Source organism: Bubalus kerabau, chromosome 6 (assembly GCF_029407905.1).
Source record: "Bubalus kerabau isolate K-KA32 ecotype Philippines breed swamp buffalo chromosome 6, PCC_UOA_SB_1v2, whole genome shotgun sequence".
Lineage (NCBI taxonomy): Eukaryota > Metazoa > Chordata > Mammalia > Artiodactyla > Bovidae > Bubalus > Bubalus kerabau.
In genome coordinates, this window is record NC_073629.1 from 36,498,650 (window position 1) to 36,521,224 (window position 22,575).

Sequence of the window (22,575 nt, forward strand, 5' to 3'; positions counted from 1 at the left end):
TTCCATGAGTACAATTAATTTTCCATGAGTGATGTGATTGGAGCAAAACGGGTGTACGGGAGAAGGGCAGGAGGCAGGATGAGATGTATCAGAGGCTGGAGACATGGTTTACTTGAATGGGGCTTTTGTACAGAGGAGAGAACTTGACTTTGGGAGAAATCATCCCAACAACCAAATTTAAAGCAAGTAAATAGTATTGATTTAAGGCAGACTTAAAGATTCCAAGTCTCTCTGTAAAATAAATCATAGGTGATTTGAATTGACCCCCGGTTTTATAGAGCTTTATGGCTTCATTGGTTAATAGTCCATATTCTCTTCAGGAGACAAAAAGGGATTCCACTTGGTTCAGTGTTACTCAATAATCCATTGTGGTTCAGAAAGTCATGGCTAGTAGGAATGGCTAAGTTGTTGTAAACAAGTTGGATATAGTTGGGTTGGAAGACAGTTTAAAAAGTGGAGCCTTTCATTCAACACTGGGCATGTTTATAGCTAAGGGAGTGGAAAGAGTTACAAGTTGTACAAAACGACCCAGGGCCTAAATGAAGGCTAAAGAGTCTTCCACCTTGCAATTGACATTTCCACTGGTCATCACATTGCTGGCCTTATTCAACTTGATTCTTCTCTATCATCTGTCACTGTTAATCATTCTTCACATCCCCTCAGTCATCCTTTGTATATCTGATTAATTTTTCTGGCATTACCCATAATCTGCTACCCAGGTAGATAAGGCTCCATGTCCACTTAAGACCTCTCTCCTGAGCTTTGGATTCCAAATCTTCATCTTCTAATGTATCCCTTCCCAGGTATCCTGCAGTGACCTTGTTTCAGATATCTAACACCAGTCTCAGTAGTCATCACTGCTAACTTCCTCCTATTTTTTGTCTTAAAGATCCACCACTCATACAGTCACCCAAAGCTGGGGGTCAGCCTTGACTTAACAGCCTCTCATCTTCATTCACTTACCTATTCTTCTTAGTTCTCCTCCTAAGTCTCTAGAGAATCTGTGTATATGGTATTGCTATAGATTAACTACAAAATCTCCTCCCCGCTGTTAGTTTTCCTTCACTATACACTTCGCAACGTGATCTTTATTAAAATCAAGGCTGATGTATCCCTTATTTTCTCAGTATATCTTCTATTTCTCACAGAATAATGTTCAAAATTCAATTAGACAGTGAGCCTCTCACTGATAAGAACCATGCTGAATTGATGTTCTGATCTCTGGGAGACCATGATGAATAGATAAGTAGGTGGGTAGACCAACAGATAGATAGAATAATGAGTAGAACTGCAGTATACCAAGATTTCTGGGCCCTGAAAATCACTGTGGTCTTAGAAGCAGAAGTAGGAGGCTGTAGGGGATTGGACAATTCCTGGTTCTACCCTTGGAGAGACTAGAGCTTGAGTGATTGTGGGATAAGTGGAATAAAAACCTGATCTGGAAAACTAAGTAGACTTTTGCATTCCTTTATAGTATTTATTCAAGTTAAAATTCACACCCTGAGCATTGATCACTAAGCCTTTGACAAGGGACATTGGGTTAGGTTAATAAGTAGCAAGAAGACAACCAGGCTCATGGGACACCTAATGACAAAAATATCTCTATTTCTGGAGGAATTTACTTCCTGTTCCATTTGGTCCCAATTTTTAGAATTTTTGCTTGGCTCTTAGTGTTTCCTCTCCCTGAGATGTGCTCCATTTTCTCCTTACAGTTCCAAGATTACCCTCTTTTATTAATACTTCCTCTCCAATCTCTGCCAATCTTTTAACCTTACTCTACCCATCTAATAGTTGTCTGCATTAAATTGTCTCTTATCTTAAAAAAAAATTGTTCTCTAATTAGTTTGTGTATTGGTTTTATGTCTTTGCCAAGGTTAGGCTGTATCGTGGCAACCAAAAACCCCAAATCCCAATGGTTTTAACACATAAAAGTTTGTTTTTCACACATGTAGTATTTGTTGTGGGTCCTTGCCTTATAAGTAATGGCTTATGGATCCAAGCTAGTTCCATCTTATGACCATGAATTCAACATGTGACTCCTGGGCTTGCTGCTTTTAAGACCTTTGAACTGGAAGTGAGCAATTCCATTTTTTAGCATTAGAAGTCCATTGGTTAAAACCAGTCACCTGGCCTCAACTTAATTACAAGGGAAGCTGGACAAGTAGTGGAACCCATGAACTTTTTGGTGAGCACTACTGTCTCTGACCATTTTAATTTCAATTTTATTTTTTAAGAGTTTTTCACAATGAGTACCCATCCTCTAACAACAGCCTTTTTTTTTTTTAATGAAAGTTTGTAGCATTTTATTCTATTTTATCTTGACCATATCATGTGGCTTATGGGATCTTGTTCCCAGACCCTCGGCAGTGAATTTGCGGTGTCCTAACCACTGGACTGTCAGAGAATTCCCTCCTCCCCTTGTTATTTCCTTTAGTAGAAAGGAAATGCACATTCACCATAGGGAATGTGTTTCTCATCTTTTGTATCTATCCTTTAATATCCAGTCCAAAGTCAAGGTGTTGACCATCATGTTGTTACTCCTTCCTAAATAGGAATATATTAACTGAACTACAATCCTTGATAGTGTTGGATGTGGTAAAGATACTAACCATTAAGCATTTGAAATAGCTCTTAGATGCTTCTTTTTTTGTGTCTGTGGAAATTATGTCTTCTTTGGATGTTGTCTTCCCTGGGTTCAGAAACCTTTTATATTTCATACTCTATATCCCTTAAATTTGTCTAGTCTTCATTCATCCTCAAAATAATAGTTAGTTGGCAAAAATGCAGTTCATTTCTAAAAGTAATTCATTCGTATTAATATTTGACTATGATAGATTATTAACTCAAGTACATTTCAAGTGTTTAAAAGGGTCCTTTAAGTTTATTTTTTTTCTAAGACAAACTACGACTTGGAAACAAATTTGAAGGTTGGGTGATTAGTTTATGTCTTAACATTTGAGGATTTGCATAGATATAAAGAGAAGGCAGTTCTAATCTCTTTTTTGCTGAACTTGAGTTGACTTCTTCACATTCACCATGGCAACCTCAGATCAACATGTACATGGATTCTGAGGTGTGCTGCCAAAACTTTCCAACCTTATAATGAATAAGTATGAACTCCATTATGTGAGACTTTCTCAACAAGTCACTGCAAAACTGATGTAATTCTAGAGTGGCGTTTCTTTCTCACACTATGCTACCATGGAGGTCTAGCCCTAGACTGCAACCTTTGGGGGCATTTGTGTTTTTTCCTTGTTGCAGTATATGGCTAAACTCCTCTTGTCCGCTTCTTAACTTGATGTTGATCAACATGGCTTGCTTTACATTCTCTTGTTTTAAACAAAGAAAGTAACATTGGAAGGCAAATATTGCTGGAGCAGATGACTTCGGTTTAATTCCTCTTTTCCTTTAGGGGAAATGCAAGCCTCAGATGCTCTAATATTTAACTGAAGCAGAGCCCCATTTGCTTATCTGTTTCATCACTCTTTTATCTAGGCCAGGTTGCTGCTGCTGCTGCAGCCATCCCTAAAAGTAGCCTTGGTGTCATCATGGCTTAAACCTGCAAGATTGTTACCTAGAACCTGCACCCCAAATTGCCATCTGAAATAGCTCTTTTATAAATAGTATTGCAGTATTTGGGCTTCCCTGCTGACTTAGCTGGTAAAGAATCCACTGCAGTGCAGGAGACCCTAGTTTGTTTCCTGGATCAGGAAGATCCCCTGGAGAAATGGGGTAAGCTACCCACTCCAGTATTCTTGGGCATCCCTGGTGGTTCAGATGGTAAAGAATCTGCCTGCAATGCGACAGACCTGGCTTCAATCCCTGGATTGTGAAGATCCCCTGGAGCAGGGCATGGCAACCCACTCTAGTCTTCTTGCCTAGAGAATCCCCACGGACAGAGGAGCCTGGTGGCTACAGTCCATGGGGTCACAAATAGTTGGACACAACTGAGCGACTAAGCACAGCACACTGCAATGTTTTATCATAAGAGATAAATTTTAGAATATAATTTTATTTTATCCTTCTACCACTAGGCATTTTATCACATGACTTTTACATAAACTGAAGCTAAATCATTGATTTCATAACCAAAAAATGACTTTGGTTCTATTTAACATTATTTAAAGTCTTTTATATAAATTAGTTATCTTTTTTAACTTATTGAGACAATTTAATATTCTAGAGTAGTTCTTATTCCTTCCATTTAATTATTTGGGTCAATTTAATGATAGAGATGGCAACCCATTCCAGTGTTCTTGCCTGGGAAATTCCATGGACAGAGGAGCCTGACAGGTTACAGTCTGTGAGGTTGCAAGAGTCAGACATGACTTAGCGACTAAACCACCACCACCAATCTTACATTAATAATTGTTAGAGTGAACTGAAAACTCTTATATGGTTGGGTCCTTGTTAGAGCTCCTGAAAAGACTTGAAATCAAAGCGTCTTTCCAAGTAGTTATGTTTTTGTTTTTTCAGAATATTGCTGTAGATCTGAGTGGTGAAAATAGGGTTTGCGCAACTTCCTCCAAAATTTGATCAGTCCTACTGCCTTTCAGTTTTAATGTTTCATAAAAATAGAATACTAGCCACGATGATGAAGAACCTTCAAAGGCTCTCCTGGTAATTACTTTCCTGTGATCCCTTTTGAGACAAATGATCTTACTGGGCACCAATTTGTTTAGTCTTAAGAAATAGAACTTCAGACAAGAGACAAAGCTGGTTGTGTAATAATGTATGCATTGAGAGCCACTTGTATTGGAAAACAAATATAATAGGACTGAAATTTATGTTTAAAGAAATGAATGATATGAGTCTGAAGTCTCAGTGAAAATCATTTGTCTTACACAAATACGAGCACTGTGCTTGGGCTGAAGATGGAGTTCTGCTCAGGCTCCAAGCTCCTCAGTAACAGCCCTTCTCTGAATTACATTAAGCCCGTTGGGACATGATGAAAGAACACAAGGTATAAACCCCTTCAGGGCCTGTGAGTCACCATCTAGAAAGGTTCTTGAAAGGGTAAGAACATTTTATAGTTTGATCAATAGGAGCCTGAGAAATCGGCTGCAGGGCAAGTTGAGGATTAAAAACTTTTGGAAACTTGAAGAATTGAATTACCATTCTAAGGAAATTTCCAGAAGAAAAAGAGACAGTAAAAGAGAGATCTTTTGTCATATCTCAAGCACCCATCTTTCTATTTGGTCAGAGTTCAGCCAAATAAATTTGGTAGTCATCAGCTCTTATTATCCTCATCCTGATGTGGAACTGTGATGCACAGAGAGTGTTTTAGAGCTCCGAGTGCCCGCCAAAGAGCTTTGGGTACATATCAAGAGGAAATGAAGGATGGTGTTGTAGATTTCAAAATCAGAGCAACTTTTCCATAGAATACATCATCAGAAGAGGTTATTCTATTTTCCCGTCCAGAATTGACTTTTACTTTAAACATGTATGAAACAGTGTGTTGCGGTTGGGTTTTCTGCTCTCTCATCACTGTTATTTTTGTAAAATTTATAGCTGCTGCGTTCATATGGTTATCAGAATTTAGATCGTGTTTGTAAAGGGGCCAGTCAGTCTGATGGCACAACCACTGGAACAAGTACAAAAGTATAAATAAAAGGAGCCTGATTAAGAATTTCTGAACTCAGAACAGATTCTAAGAGTTATTTCTAGTCCTTTGGCTTTTTCCCTCTCCTCAGAATCTTTACAGAACCCTGCCATGAAATATGACTAAATAAAACCTCAGACTTTTAAGAGCCACTGTTTATGTGCTCTGCCCAGCATGAGCAGATCACAGTGTGAACTGCACTATGCCACGTCCATGGAAGAAATGAGCCTCTTTTCTGGATGGCAGTGGGGAGGGTGGGGGTGCTGTGGTGGCCAGGAGGACAGGGAGGGGGGGCAAGGAAAGGGTAACTCCCCATTAAAGAAAGACTCAGGCCCTCAGAGTTGGAGTTGTATCCAGCACAAAGCCCCTTGTCCACTTTCCAATCTGGGTTACACAGAGGAGCCTTTGTGAAGAGCAGGTACATTCAGTAAGAATTAGGAGGAAAGCTTGATGAGATGCAAAGAAGGAAAACAGGAGATAATAGGCAGCAGGAGAATTAAGGAGGGAGTGTTGGGTATGGTGGTAGCCAAGTCTAGTTTTTTCCTTACTTGACCAGTCCATTCATACCTTGCCTGGACCTTACCTGCTTTGTGTTTTGTGCTCAGTGCTCACTCATGCCTGCAGCTGGCTGGCTTGAACTGAGCAGCAAGACAGAAAGGGCCTGTAAATGAGGAGCTTCTGTTCCCTGGATCTGTTTTCTAGGTAAAGATGTGCAGGTATATGCATAGCTAGATCATCACCTTCAGTTCAGTTCAGTTCAGTTCAGACGCTCAGTCGTGTCCGACTCTTTGCGACCCCATGAATCGCAGCACGCCAGGCCTCCGTCCGTGTCCATCACCAACTCCCGGAGTTCACTCAGACTCACGTCCATCAAGTCAGTGATGCCATCCAGCCATCTCATCCTCTGTCGTCCCTTTCTCCTCCTGCCCCCAATCCCTCCCAGCATCAGAGTCTTTTCCAATGAGTCAACTCTTCGCATGAGGTGGCCAAAGTACTGGAGTTTCAGCTTTAGCATCATTCCTTCCAAAGAAATCCCAGGGCTGATCTCCTTCAGAATGGACTGGTTGGATCTCCTTGCAGTCCAAGGGACTCTCAAGAGTCTTCTCCAACACCACAGTTCAAAAGCATCAATTCTTTGGCGCTCAGCTTTCTTCAGAGTCCAACTCTCACATCCATACATGATTACTGGAAAAACCATAGCCTTGACTAGACGAACCTTTGTTGGCAAAGTAATGTCTCTGCTTTTGAATATGCTATCTAGGTTGGTCATAACTTTCCTTCCAAGGAGTAGGCGTCTTTTAATTTCATGGCTGCAGTCACCATCTGCAGTGATTTTGGAGCCCAGAAAAATAAAGTCTGATACTGTTTCCACTGTTTCCCCATCTATTTCCCATGAAGTGATGGGACCAGATGCCATGATCTTTGTTTTCTGAATGTTGAGTTTTAATCCAACTTTTTCACTCTCCTGTTTCACCTTCATCAAGAGACTTTTTAGTTCCTCTTCACTTTCTGCCATAAGGGTGGTGTCATCTGCATATCTGAGGTTATTGATATTTCTCCCGGCAATCTTGATTCCAGCTTGTGTTTCTTCCAGTCCAGCGTTTCTCATGATGTACTCTGCATATAAGCTAAATAAGCAGGGTTACAATATACAGCCTTGACATACTCCTTTTCCTATTTGGAACCAGTCTGTTGTTCCATGTCCAGTTCTAACTCTTGCTTCCTGACCTGCATACAAATTTCTCAAGAGGCAGGTCAGGTGGTCTGGTATTCCCATCTCTTTAGATACAGTCATTTCGTCTTCCTGAGGAAACCCAGAGCACTACTGGAATGTGATGTGCCAACTAGTGCCATGTGGGCTATCCTAGGTTTTATGCTAAAAATAAAATATATTTAAACATATTGTAACAGATCAACTTCACCAGGACATAACAACAATTCTGTGCAGTGTCAGAAAAAAATATTTCTGAATTAAAATTAAGATGCACTCTCAGTTTTAAACACCGACCTTGAAAGACAGGAGATTTTCCCATTGAGAGGTCATCTGGAAATAGCAAAGCTTTCCTCAGCTGCTTGGATGGAAAATGTAAACTCTCCTCCTGTTTGGTGCTTCTTGCTGTCTGTGATTTCCAGTTCAGGCTCTTTCTCTAACTCACAGGAGAAGAGGGAAGAAGTAGGGCTTTTCTGGCTTTTAGGTCTTTCTGGTTAAACCAGTGTAACAGGTATCACAGCTTGTCTGTTAGGAACCTGAGTCCACCTAACCTGGGTTCTCAGTTTGGGCACAGTATCCAGCCAAATGGCACTTTCATAGACCCTCTCCCTACACAACTTCTCTTAGGCAATCTTTCTTCTGAAACTTTGCCTATTTCTAGCAGAGAGGAGAAAGGAAATAGCTTTTTGTCCTTTGTAAAGGCCAACTTCAGACCTGGCAAAAATGCCTTCATAGCAGTTATGTAGGAAAGTTAGGATGATAGAGTTGACATTGAAAAAGAAATGCGGGCTTTGCTTTTCTCCAGAAAGGTGACTTTTTGCTCATGCCTCTTCAGTTCCATTAATCAGATATAGTCCTTTAAAAAACAGAAGGGCCCCAAACCTCCTGTTCCATGCCCCAGGCAGTCTTCCTGTGTAAAGCAATCTGACAGCTACTCAGGTGTTCTGGTACTTTTCCCCTTGAACTCTGGTTCTGAGGCTTCTTGGAACCTCTATTAGAGGTTCATTCAGTCTACAGAGCCCTCTTTTAGAACTACCCTTTCTCTCCTGATGTTCCCATCAGTGTCTTCTCTTCTCAGATCCTTCTTCAGAGGATCATTTTGGTTGGCAAAAATATAACATAGGCTCAAAATGATGAGATGTTTTTCTACAGTCTGGAGAAATTATAATATGCATAAGTACTCCTGGATATGGGGGAAGGAAACAAAAATATTCCCCACCAGCTTTTCCACGTGTAGTGTGTCTTTCCTCTCAGAGATACCCTTTGCCCTCTGCCAAGTTACTCTCTTGCATATCTCAGGGCCCTTCCTAACTGTTAGTCATTTTCAGGAATTGAAATGTAATGGAGTTTGTCATTTCTATTTCTAAACAGGTAAACTGGGATGTAAAGAAAATTAGCATTGGGATTGAATCTTGTCCATTTTTAAATTTTCATCTTTAAATCGATCTGTATCCCTCCCCCCAAATAAAACTAAAAGAAACAGCCACTTAATGCAAAATTCATATGCAAATTGTATGTGTTAAATTTGCAATTGTTATAGTAATTGTAATATAGGCAGTTATAATATGTTTGTAACGTGTTGTGTTTAGATTCTTAAAACTGGGTATGTTGAAAGAAAGGCTCCCACCTAGCTTTCTCTTATGTACATAAACTTGGTGCAAGTCCCTGTTTCAAGGAGCTTTATGTGGTTGGATTGAAATTGCTTAATAAACAATTGAAAAAGTTAAGCTTAACCTAGAAGTCATTTAGTACTATGAGTCACTTCCCTGACAGCCAATAAGGCAAGAGAACCTGGTTGCAAAACAATTACTAGCCCAGCCTGAGGGACCTTGGAAATATATTAACAGGTATCATTAGGAAAACAAAGCAGTAGTGTTCTACCACACTGCAGAGAACAAGCTAAGGTTGCTAACTAAACAAAACAACTTCACTGACAATGCCAATTTTTACATTTGTTTCAGAACAAGGGACGCTCAAACCATCCGAGGTAAGATTAACGTTTACATTTTTCTTATATAACTTTTGCATTTCAGATTGTTTGCTAACTAAAGCAGGCTCAAACCCCTAAAATGTTAAATGTACCTTTTAAAATGGATAGCAACAGATCTAGAGCGAGTAATCAAGTGCTTTTGAGTGAAATGCACAGGTTAAATAAGAGGAGTTTTCAGATACCATCTGAAGATCTTAGAGGAAAAATGTGAATATTTCATCTAAGAATGTGTGTAAGATGCGCATTTCAGAATCTTAGGTACTCATTTATTCAGGTAAATTTCAGATAGATACTGTAGCAATGTTGTAGCACTAATCGGGTGGAGGTACCTTTCTCTTTGTTTGCAGCTACAGAATTCCACAAACCCCGAGGCTTATAAAACTTAATGCATCTGAAGGCATTCCCTTGGAATAAATCTTTTGGATCCTGCTGGGACAGGAGAAAGGGTGGCCCTCATCCTAGGATAAAACAAGGTCGCTACCTGACACTCACTAAGACTAAGAAGTTCCAGCATTCTTCTAAGGATGTACCTGTATGTTTCTGCCAGTTTTCCACCTGAGCAAAATCATGATTTGTATCATGTCTTCTTGATCAAATCAGAATCTGAGAACATTTCCTTTGGTTTAACAGATTCTGAGGTCTGATGGCTTAGAAGTACGAGATGCCTGTCACCTCTCAGAATAAAGCGCTTTTAAGAAAATAGAAAAGAATGAAAAATGTGGCAGATAATATGCAACTAGTGTCTTGGCCTTCAGCCAAAAGTAATATATTTCTTACCTGACCTCCCCCAAAAATCCTAACAAAGAAAACTAAAATGTAAAAGTTCTGTGATTAGTAATATGAACCTGAAATACAGTAATCTGAGAATTTCAGTATAAAGACAAGTACTTTCTTTATCAAAGCATTTTAGCATATACAATTATATCTGATGAAGAGTGGTATAATATTAGCATGTTTTTAATAGACTGGTATTTACATAGTTGCTAAAAATAATGAAAAGTACAGCAATAAGTCAGACAGGAGGTAACTGCTTTCACTTTTTTGCATCAGCACGTAATTTGTGCATATTGGGAACCAAAAATGTGATGTGAGAAAATTCACGTGTACCCTTTCAGTGTTATCTGTCGGCTATATTTTAGACTTTAGAATCTAGCTCAAGGAATGCATAACAGGATAATAATATTTTAAAAATAGGTCATGTAAGTTCTGCTAGGGCTAAAATAATTAATGTAAACTTTTTTTAGTGTTTAGTTGACAGGTAAGATTTTTCATCAGGACTATAAGGGTTCTTCCAGCAGTGCGAGTGAAGATCTTAGAAAGTAGCCTTCTTTTTCTTCTCTCACACTATTATTAGATTATTGAGACAGATATTCTTGTAGAGCTTTGAACTGAAACTCAATATTTCTTTACATTTATACTGTTAGATGTATTTTCCGCCCCCCAGGGAAGATGATTTGACTTGATTTTATTTAAGTAATGAGAAACGGGCATATTTATAGAAAAGAAAGTGTGCTAATAATAAGTGGTTAATAATTTTCACACTGGTACAAAATAATGATACAAAAAAATGCTCTCCAGGCATTTAATACTCTTAAAAATTACACATTAAGGCTATTATGAAAAGAATTCATTTTCACATTGATTTTTTTTTTAATGTAGCATCTGTGTTTTAGTGACTTGCTTAACTTTTGATTATAATAAGTGTAATTTTTATTTAATGTGTGATTCTGCTAATAATCTCTACTTTGAATGGATAATTATGGTGAAATCTTATACTGGCCAACCTATTTGGAAACTTTAGCTTAGCATAAGGAAAAACTGTAGCAAAAGAATGTTAAGAAACATCTTTCACTCCATACCTCCCCACTACGACTTTGTGAAAGGTGTATTCACTCTTAACACAGATGCTTATGTGATGTTTGGGAGTCTTTCCGAAAGTAAACAATGAAACCCTTTTGTAAGCTCCGTGATTTCTTCCCCTTCTCTGTTGGAGGTCTTCTTTTTCCTCCATGGACCAATTTGTCCTATTCTCTTCCCCTTTCAATAACAATGATTATGAGTTTTTAATTTATACTTCATTCTCAAGGTAGGTCAGTTTTCAGTAGCCACAGGATCCATCTTCCTAACCTGGGATGTTCTTCCAGATTCCCATTTTGGAGTGGACCTTCAGAAGCAACTTCTAGCTCTAGAAAGCAAGGTTGTCATTACATATCTATCAGTATTTAGTGTATGTATGTATACTTCCGATCTATTCCTTAATGTAGGTTTTTCTGCCTTTTAAGTAGAGGAACCAAAGCCGGTTTCGTATAGCAAATGAATCTTTCCTTGTTTTGTTTGTAAAATCAACAGAGAGAATTAGGTTTCTCCCAAAAGAGACGAGAAGGGAGGTTCTTGGGCAATACAGATATTACTTTTAGAGAAAGGCAAGGTAATAGATAATGAAGCTAGATATAAAATTAGGTTGGTTTGTTGTCCCCTCCCTCCCACCTCCCACTTCTTGGTAAATCAAAAGAAGTTTGAGAATGTTCTGAAGACTGATCATCCTGATCTCATGGGGGAGGGGGATCACCAAGAGCTCCTAGGGTGGCTACTTGATGGACCCCTCTCTTCCTCCTGAGATGGGTCTTGTCCAGCTCTGTCTCACGCTTTTGAGAATATAAGGTTTTGAGAATATATGCTGAGGAGAGGAGTATTTTGGATGGGATATGACAGAAGAACAATTGAAATTTGCCTTTTGAAATTGTGTAAATGTGTTCTAAACATTTCAAAATTTTTTAGAATATATAAAATACTTTTAGGTGCTTTTAAACTGTAATAAATCTCAAACTCTCAAAATGCACTTGATCTAAATTGCTAAAATTTTCTCGTTCTCTCTTTTTTTCAATGTACCAAATCATAGTTTTGTTCCACTGCCTACTTTTCCTGTTGAAAAGTTTGCTTTCAGGGTCACTGTTTTCCAACGACTTGCAGGAGGAAAAACCTAAAATATAGTAGTAGTACAGTACTTTAATAGAAAAAAATTATCATTTACCTGATCTTATTAAGAAGAGGTGGCAAGAATACACAGGAGAACTGTACAAAAAAGATTTTCACGACCCAGGTAATCACGATGGTGTGATCACTCACCTAGAGCCAGACATCCTGGAATGTGAAGTCAAGTGGGTCTTAGGAAGCATCACTACGAACAAAGCTGTAGGAGGGGATGGAATTCCAGGTGAGCTGTTTCAAATCCTGAAAGATGATGCTGTGAAAGTGCTGCACTCAGTATGCCAGCAAATTTGGAAAACTCAGCAGTGGCCACAGGACTGGAAAAGGTCAGTTTTCATTCCAATCCCAAAGAAAGGCAATGCCAAAGAATGCTCAAACTACCGCACAATTGCACTCATCTCACACGCTAGTAAAGCAATGCTCAAAATTCTCCAAGCCAGGCTTCAGCAATACGTGAACCCATGAACTTCCTGATGTTCAAGCTGGTTTTAGAAAAGGCCGAGGAACCAGAGATCAAATTGCCAACATCCACCGGATCATGGAAAAAGCAAGAGAGTTCCAGAAAAACATCTATTTCTGCTTTATTGACTATTCCAAAGCCTTTGACTGTGTGTATCTCAATAAACTGAGGAAAATTCTGAAACAGATGGGAATACCAGACCACCGTACCTGCCAAATAAGAAATCTGTATTCAGGTCAGGAAGCAACAGTTAGAAGTGGACATGAAACAACAGACTGGTTCCAAATAGGAAAAGGAGTACGTCAAGGCTGTATATTGTCACCCTGCTTATTTAACTTATATGCCGAATACATCATGAGAAACGCTGGGCTGGAGGAAGCACAAGCTGGAATCAAGATTGCCAGGAAAATGATCAATCACCTCGGATATGCAGATGACACCACGCTTATGACAGAAAGTGAAGAAGAACTAAAGAGCCTGTTGATGAAAGTGAAAGAGGAGAGTGAAAAAGTTGGCTTAAAGCTCAACATTCAGAAAACGAAGATCATGGCATCTGGTCCCATCGCTTCATGGGAAATAGATGGGGAAACAGTGGAAACAGTGGCTGACTTTGTTTTTCTGGGTTCCAAAATCACTGCAAATGGTGATTGAAGCCATGAAATTAAAAGATGCTTACTCCTTGGAGGGAAAGTTATGACCAACCTAGACAGCATATAAAAAGCAGAGACATTGCTTTGTCAACAAAGGTCCATCTAGTCAAGGCTATGGTTTTTCCAGTGGTCATGTTATGGATGTGAGAGTTGGACTATAAAGAAAGCTGAGCACAGAAGAATTGATGCTTTTGAAATGTGGTGTTGGAGAAGACTCTTGAGAGTCCTTGGACTGCGACGAGATCCAACCAGTCCATCCTAAAGGAGATCAGTCCTGGGTGTTCATTGGAAGGAGTGATGTTGAAGCTGAAACTCCAGTACTTTGGCCACCTGATGTGAAGAGCTGACTGATTGGAAAAGACCCTGATGCTGGGAAAGATTGAGGGCAGGAGGAGAAGGGGATGACAGAGGATGAGACGGTTAGATGGCATCACTGACTCAATGGACATGGGTTTGGGTGGACTCTGGGAGTTGGTGTTGGACAGGAAGGCCTGGCGTTCTGCAGTTCATGGGGTTGCAAAGAGCTCAGAACTGAACTGAGCTTTAACATTCAAAATATCATGAAATTAATAATAATGACAATAATAATAAGCTTTGACTTAATAGTCCTTACTGCGTGTCAGGAACTGTTCCAAGCACTTGGCATGAATTAACATGTTTGTCACCACAAATGCTATGAAGTAGGTGGTATTAATATCCCTATTTTATAGATGAAGAAATAGGCATAGAGACTTTAACTAACTTGCTCCCAATCAGATGCCAAGTGACAGGGAGGGTCTGAATTTGAACTTACGCAGTCAGATTCTAGAATCCATACTCTAAATAATTGTGCTGTGTTCCCTATTTTAATCTTAACTTCAGGGTGCTACAGAGTTGCTCTTCAACTCAAGTTCTCGTTTTCACTTTCTAAGTTAATATTTTTAAATAGTTCTAGCTTTGGGATAGTAGGAATAAGACCCAAAAAGTGAATTCCTTTCTGGCCTTCCAAGCACTTTGACAGTAGGAAGAATAAGAGTAGTCTAAAGACAGTGTCTGTTGTACATTAAGCAAATGAAGGGAAATGTAGACAATAAACACCCATAAGACATCCATCAATATATATTTTCCTGTTTAAAATATATTCATTTATATAGAGAGGTCCAAACATAAAATTTTAGAAGTTTTTTCGAAGGCCGTTTTGTTCCAAGTTATTGGATATGAGCCTGTAACTTACCATGTTTTCCCTTTTTGTGCTTGGCTATTAAGAAGCCCAGTGTGGTATTTTCTTCTCACTCACGTTGAGTAAGGAAAGGCTCTCTTAATACTAGTTTTTTTTCCTTCACTCAGTACAGCCATCCAGCTTGTTCAGTGTAGCTTCGATGCTGACTTAATGATAGTAGTAGGCTTTAACAAATGCATTTAAAAAGTAATTGGGTTAAAAGCAAAGTTTATATTTTTAATAATTCTCCAGTTTGCTTTTACCTGAGAAACCTTCACATCTGCTTTGAGGCCCATTTAACTTATGAACAGAAACAACAGGGGGAACCCTAAGAAAAACCCATAGTTAATGTGAGCTTGGCAAAACCAATTCTGCTCTGAATGAAACCAGGGCTCCATACAGAGGCAAAACCCCAACACATGTAGAAAGAAAATTGCTCTTGTGAAAATCTGAATTATATTGTAATTATAGACTGAGCATTGCATTCAGTTATATAACAAAAGTGAAAATGAAGTTCTTATTAATTAGTGAGATTGCGATAGTTATTGGGTAGGAATGAATTTAATGCTTATAAAATCAAACATGTAACCACACATTTTCAAAGATTTAAAACCTCTTTTGTTTTGCATCTTATCTATAATTTTCATAATCACAATTTTTCTTATGGATTCCTTTTCTGTAATAAGAATTTACTTTCATGGTTTACAAGCTGCATGTCTATTTTGTTTCTTAAAGTGTTCAGATATCACTGATCCATAATTAAACTACCATAAATCTCATAATTAAACTACCATACCAAGCTCAAAATAAGAGCTTGAGATCTTTGTTTGGAGGTTGTATACTTTCTCCAGTCTGTGGTCTGTCAGCCTTGAAAAAAGCTGCATTAGAATTTTGGAGATTAAAACTCTTTGCTGGGAGCATTTTCTAAGCAAAAATGGCTTCCTAGGCTTTGTTTTCATAATTCCTGTTTTATGACTTAAAAAAGTGAGTCATAATCCTCAGAGATGGTGAATGAAAAGTATTTCTTTCCCATAGTGTCATATCAATGATTTAGCAAGTAGAAGACATTAGAGAAACAAAAATTGTAAAAAGAAACTGAAACTGAGTGTTTTGATCAAATTTAGTAATACTCTTTTTTTTTTAATTTATAATGGAGTTGAGTTGATTTACAATGTTGTGTTTGTTTCTTCTGTACACAAATATCCACTCTTTTTTAGATTCTTTTCCCATATAGGGCATTACAGAGTGTTGAGTTCCTTGTGCTATACAGTAGGTCCTTATTAGTTACCTATTTTACAGGAGTGTTAAATGGAGGTAGTGCAACATATATTGGACTTCCAGAGTGTCGCAAAATAATGCAGTTTGATAACACAAAGTCTTTGTTTTGTCTTTCTGCACAGAAACGGACCAATGGACTCCGAAGAACCCATAGACCGGTGGATCCAGGTGTGTGATTAAACATCTATAATTATTTCTTTAGTTAAGTGATTGTGAAAGCATGTGGGAATTGCAGTAGAAAGTCAGACAGATTGTTGGCCTTTGTTCTTTGGAGTTTGGTATATAATGTGTGACCAGGAGGTGACCGTCTACTGTGTAAATCATTGACCTAAGACAGTGTCATGTGGTAAGTAACCATCAGTACCACCGTCTTTCCAGTCAGCAGTTGAGCTGGTTATTTGCTTACTGAACAGCCTCAGGGTACTTGGTTAATGCTCACAGTTCCAACACCCTTTCCCTGTTTCCTCCCAAACCTGGAAAAAATCAACCAGCAAACTGGCACTTAAAAAAACAGCTTGCTCTGAGGGGGTGAGAGAGGTCATAAACTAGACAACTTTGTGCTCTCCCCATTTGGGAAAATACTTTTCTTTATTCTATATCAATGCTATTTTATCAGAGAAGAATGAGTTTAAGGACTTTGTGAACAGGTGCCTTTTCTGGAGACCAATTTTTGTCTGCCGAGAGCGTTCAGTTGTTTCTCGTTTAGTATCATGAGGTTGACCCTGTCATTATTTTCATATAATTATTTTTCATCCATTAAGCAGTGCTTTCCACAATTAAGTTATCAAAGATTTGTTATATATGGTCATATTATTGTGGGTAAAGGCGTTCATGGCTAAAGGATTTCCAATATATGAACTTGATAATAAATCAAGTGGAACATGAAATATAGAGTAATCTTGCTGGAAAATAATCTAGATTATGTGTTTTGTTTTCCCATTGTAAACAGTGTTCACCTAGTTATAAAGTTTAGCTTTCAAAGCATTATAGCTTTTAACTGAAACCACACCCCTGGTAGCCATGCCAGTTTATGAGCTGTTTGAAAAGGTTTATAGAAGCTTTGTTGCCTCTGGCTAGAAATTGCCTCACTTGTGTCCTGAGATCAGTTTAAATCTTTTAAGTACAGAACAAAATTAAGCCCATTAAAAAAAAAGGGGGGATCTGGCTTATTTTTTTATTGGTTCTGACTTTCTCATGACAATACTCTTTGTAGAAAAGACTCAGCAATAATATTTTAAAGTGACTTCTGCTCAATTTAGTAGGGGTATATGACTGTGAACATAATATTTTTCTTTATGTTGTACAAGTTATAGTACTTCTGTTTCTGTAAGTTGTCTAAACTTTATAAATATTATTTTAAAATATTTCCTTTTCTTCTATGGGCATTTTTATCTAATCTGTTTTCCCCCAACGAAATGCACTTCTACATTTATAGTGTGTCAGTAGGAGCACATTTTTGACTATTAACAATGTACTTTATAGCTAAAATTTTTAGGAGCCCTTAAATTATTCAAAGGTAGGTGTAATGAATTTACTGATGATAAATATGGCAAAGTGGATCAGTAGTAAAGTATCTTAATCCTAAAGGTGATGGCTTTCTGTAGGTATAACTCTTCTGGTATTTCTATTTGTCCAAAAGTTTTTAGAACGTCATGAAGAATAAACTTACAAATACAAAAGAAGTGGTACCATATGCTATGTTTTTTGGGGGGGAAAAATATATATATATATATATATATAGCTTTCCATTATGTATATTTGAGTGCTTTCTCATTTTTTCTCACTTTTGAAAAGAAAGCAAATAGTTGATGATCTTCCCTGTTCTAGATACTAATGTAATAATCATTTTTCCCTGTAAGGCTTGAGATTTCCTAAGTATGAATAAACTGCTTCCCAGGAGCATTATTTGCTATCAGTGTTTTTACTGATAGGTAAAAGGGCTGAAAGGTCCTTTTATCTTTTGTCTTTTAGCTATTTTATTTTCCAAAGTGTTAGCACATAGACTGCTTTCCAGGGACTCACTTAGGGTGACTTGTAGGAAAAAAATGGTTAAAAAATTGTTTAAAAAATTTTTGGAGGACAGATGTAACCACTTCACTAGATCCAAATTTCAGAGCTATATACAAGGGTACATTAGACCGTTTGTTTTAGAAAGGAACTTAATGCATAGTTCTTTGGATAGTAGTCTTACGGAACCAACTTTAGTCCACTCACCCTAGAGTGTTAAAGCCAATCTGCTGACACCAGACTCTGTTGAAGTAAAGTACAGTGTTTATGGCAGACACCAAGCAAGGATAACAGGCAGCTCATGCTCAAAAGACCTGAACTCCCAAATGGCTTTCAGGAAAGGGATATTAAAAGCAGTTGTGAGGGAGGAGGCTGCAGAGTGTGTGATCAGCTTGTGCATAATTCTCAGATAGGCTGGCATCAAGTTGAAGTTTCAAATATCATCAGCTTTCTGATTTAACCAGTGTAGGATCTGTGTTCTTGTGGTCAGTGTTTTCATCTGGAGGGTATCTGCTTCCTGTAAAAACAACTTAGGAATATGTGTCAGGCTTTTTTCTATATCTTTCAGAGAACTTTGAGTTCAATGATTCTGTCACGTGGCAGATTTATAGTCCAAATTGTTAGCAGTTCCCCAACCCAACAGTTATTCTTTGTTTCTGCGCCTTCACATTTCCTAATCATTAACTCTTGAGCCAGCCTTTGAGATTCAGAGGAGGCCTGGGAAACTAAAGCAAAAGCCTTTTACGTCAAAGGATAAGGACACAGGGGCTTGCTTGTAGTTTTAGGAGATGCTTAATAGGTATTTGTTAAATGAATTAATGAATGACTATATACTTCTTCTGCATGCACCAACCCCTTTGTTTTTTAAATTCCTCCTGCCCACCAAAATTTCCTAATACCTCTTTACTCTTTCTTTATTCCTGTGCTTCCTGTTCTCCTCTATACCATGACAATAAGAATCTGTTTTCTTTCTTATTGACTTGTTCACATTAAAAAAATTTTTGTGTGAATGGAATTATACAGTATGTACTCTGTTTTGTCCTGTTTCTGTCACTTAGACTGATTAATTTGGAGTTCATCTGTATTTTAATCACAAGTTTATTCCTTTGTGTTCCATGTGTATTGATAAAACACAGTGTGTTTATTGCGTTTATCCATTCTCCTATTGATGACAGTTTGGTTGCTCTCAGTTTTTCATTCTTACAAATACAATTGCTATGAACCTGTTAAAAAAAAAAAATTCCTCCTGCTGATAAATTGGACCAGTATCCCAAAGAATATGGAAGAGTCCAGTAAGAGGAAGCATGGTTTTGAGCCACATTGCCTAGGGTGGGGACCAAGCTTAGCTGTTTACTTGCTGTTGATGTTTGGCAATTTGGTTCTTCTCTGTGCTGTAGTTTACTGATCTGTAAAAGGAGATTAATAATAGTACCTACTTACAAAGTTGTGAGCTTTACATTGTAATAAAATATTGTGTACATTCTACTGTATATGTGAAAAGTATTGTTAAAAGATGATTTTGTGTTAGAGTGTAGTATTTAACATTGAACATTTTGTCATGTGTAGGACAATCAAAAGTATTTGCCAGTTATTTCTTTATAAAGAAATCCAGAATTTTATGTTGAATCCTCAGTGAAGCTAGAAGTTACGTTATCACAGTCATTTTCAGATTTGCTATCATTGCCTACTTATCTGATGGCTTCCATGATATTTTGCTTATCTTTAATAAGAGACACAATCAACAGTGGTAGTTGAGAGACTGACGGTGAATTATAGTAGTGTTTGTGATTGTAATAAACAAAGAAAAATTCACTAGGTTAAGGTGTATATTATGGTGCTGTGCTCAGTCATGTCCAACTCTTTGTGACTCTTTGGACTGTAACCCACCAGGGTCCTCTGTCCATAGGATTTTTCAGCAAGAATACTGGAATGGGTTGCCGTTTCCTCCTCCAGGGGGTCTTCCCGACCCAGGAATGGAACTCATGTCTCCTGCATTGGCAGGCAGGTCTTTACCTGCTGAGGTGGACTTCTGTTCAAACGATGAAAGATGAAAGTGAGATACAGATTTGCATTATGTCTTTTTTGCACATTTAAAATATTCACTTTTTATTATTATAGTTAATTTTACAGGTAGTATTTACAGATATGGCTTTGCAGTTTAGTTTACTTTTTCTTATCTTCTATTATGTGCTAAGAAATTTTATCAATTTATGGTTTTGACTGCATATATTATTAGTAATGCAATAGATGCAGATTCTGGTAGTTCTTTGGTTTTTTAAATATAGCAGAGTATTTTCATCAGATTGTACTTTTCTTCCTGAGACAGATGTTGGTTTCAGGAAAATAGCACTTGTAAGAAACAGATCAATTATTTCAGGAACACGGAGGTGCTAGGCTTTTTCAAGAACATGAGATCATAAATCTCAAGAAAATCTGAGCACTGGTGTAATATTTTTCACCTAAAGTGGCACCCAAGGTCATAGTTACCAATTAAATTTTAATACTGAGCTTTGAAATTTCCTTTTGAGTATAGAAGATAAAAATTTTAGTTCACATGTGGTAACTCTGTATACCAGGACATGTATTCCTTTAATCAACTCCATGGTTTTAGACTATTGAAAAATTATCTTATATTTGTGGAACTCATAGCATCTTATATTTAAGTGCACAGTCACTAGCTTTTTAAAAAGTCAGTCCTTTGTTCTTTGTCACACTGCCTAAAGGTTAGAGGGAGATGGGAAATGTTTCAGTTCAGTTCAGTCACTCAGTTGTGTCCGACTCTTTGCGACCCCATGGACTGCAGCACACCAGGCTTCCCTGTCCATCACCAACTCCAGGAGCCTACTCAAACTCATGTCCATTGCATCGGTGATGCCATCCAACCATCTCATCTTCTGTCATCCCTTTCTTCTCCTGCCTTAAATCTTTCCCAGCATCAGGGTCTTTTCCAATGAGTCAGTTCTTCGCATCAGGTGGCCACAGTATTGGAGTTTCAGCTTCAGCATCAGTCCTTCCAATGAATATTTATGACTGAGTTCCTTTAGGATTGATTGGTTGGATCTCCTTGCAGCCCAAGGGTCTCTCAAGAGTCTTCTCCAACACAATAGTTCAAAAGCATCAATTCTTCAGCACTCAGCATCTTCACAGTCCAACTCTCATATCCATACATGACTACTGGAATAACCATAGCTTTGTTTTAGGGTAACATTTTCCTTCTGATCTTAAGTTACTTATATGATTTGTGATAGCTTTGAGTAGTTAATGAATAGAGTTCTTTCTGAGAACTCTTGCATCTCATGCACTCATTGTTAACCTCTTAATTACAAAGAGGAAAAAATGGCTTAGAAACATTGTCTTTTTTCATTCACTGAAGAGATGTTTTACTGCTTCTGAGCAGACATCTTCAAAGATGGTCATTTTCTCTTACAGGTGGATAAGACTGATAAATAATGCCATTCCAATTTGTTCCTGTATGAAGAAAGGGATTCAAGAGATCTTTTTTATATTACCAACTTTGTGTCTTATACAACAATAAACACCAGCCATATCATTGATTATAAAACATGGCCCCTCCCACAATTTATATTCTGCCTAAGGAAGGAATAGATACAGGCACAAAGTCTTGATTGCATAAATGCATGCAGATGAGAGTATATATATGTATGTGTGTATATATATATATATACACTATTTTAATATCTTTTTTATACTCTGATTCATTACGGTATGGCATAGTGTCATAAAAACAATTAGGAAATAGTCTGGTAAACATATAAAAAGATCTAATTATATCATCGGTGCCAGAAAGCAAAAAGAACTGGAGAAGAAAGGAGAAAATATAGGTTAAGATTGCTTTTGAGCTGAGTTGTCTGTATGTTTTCATTTATATAAAATCTTTTTCATGCTGTTTTTTTTGCACTGAATTACAATTTAATACATTTTCTGTTAATGTTTTAATTTCAAAGTATTGGTAAACTCATTTCAAATCTAAGCATAATTGTTGATTCCCTTTAGGTTTGCTTTTAAACATGATGCCAGTTTCTCAATAGAGAAATTTTATCTTCTTAATTACCAAATAGAAAACACTGATGAGAAAAATAGCAGCCCAGGATTTTTTTTGAAGTACTGATCTAAAAATGCATTTTTCTTTTTTTTTTGGAAGGAGACAAATGTATACTGTTAAAGGTTTTAAGTGAAATTTTGTGTATGTGTGTTTAGTCGCTCAGTCGTGTCCGACTCTTTCCAGTCCCATGGACTGCAGCCTGTCAGGCTCCTCTGTCCATGGGAATTCTCCAGGCAAGAATACTAGAGTGCGTTGCCATGCTCTCCTCCAGGGGATCTTCCAACCCAGGGATCGAACCCAGGTCTCCTGCTTTGCAGGCAACTTTACCAATTGAACCACCAGGGAAGCATTTGTCTATAGTAAATAAATAATAAAATGTCTGTAGATTACTATATTTCCATAATAATCAGTCATACCCACTTCTGTCTTTTCTGTCACCTCTAAAAGAATTTCTCATCAAACATAAATCCTCATCTAAATATTGGGAGCATAATTGTAAATGTGTAAAAATATATTTCACATTGAAAGAATGAACTTGGGAAAAAACTTGGACAATAGAACCCAGTGATTAAGATTCACTGCAGAGAAATGAGAAATCCAAATTGTGCACGAGTGCTGGGGAGCCTGC

The 22,575-nt window shown here is 37.7% G+C and overlaps 1 protein-coding gene across 20 annotated transcripts in view; it reads left to right on the forward strand.

Annotated features, from left to right (window-relative positions):
• The window catches only part of VAV3 (vav guanine nucleotide exchange factor 3), a 645,240-nt gene that overhangs the window by 488,320 nt on the left and 134,345 nt on the right, over positions 1-22,575 (forward strand). For 19 of the 20 annotated variants that reach the window (XM_055584919.1, XM_055584920.1, XM_055584918.1 and 16 more), the window contains 2 exons: positions 9,275-9,300; positions 16,000-16,045. In XM_055584919.1, coding sequence (XP_055440894.1) covers positions 9,275-9,300; positions 16,000-16,045 — 72 coding nt within the window. Of the gene's footprint in view, positions 1-9,274; positions 9,301-15,999; positions 16,046-19,790; positions 19,938-22,575 lie in introns of all 20 variants that reach the window. The other variant, XM_055584915.1, reaches the window with a different exon arrangement.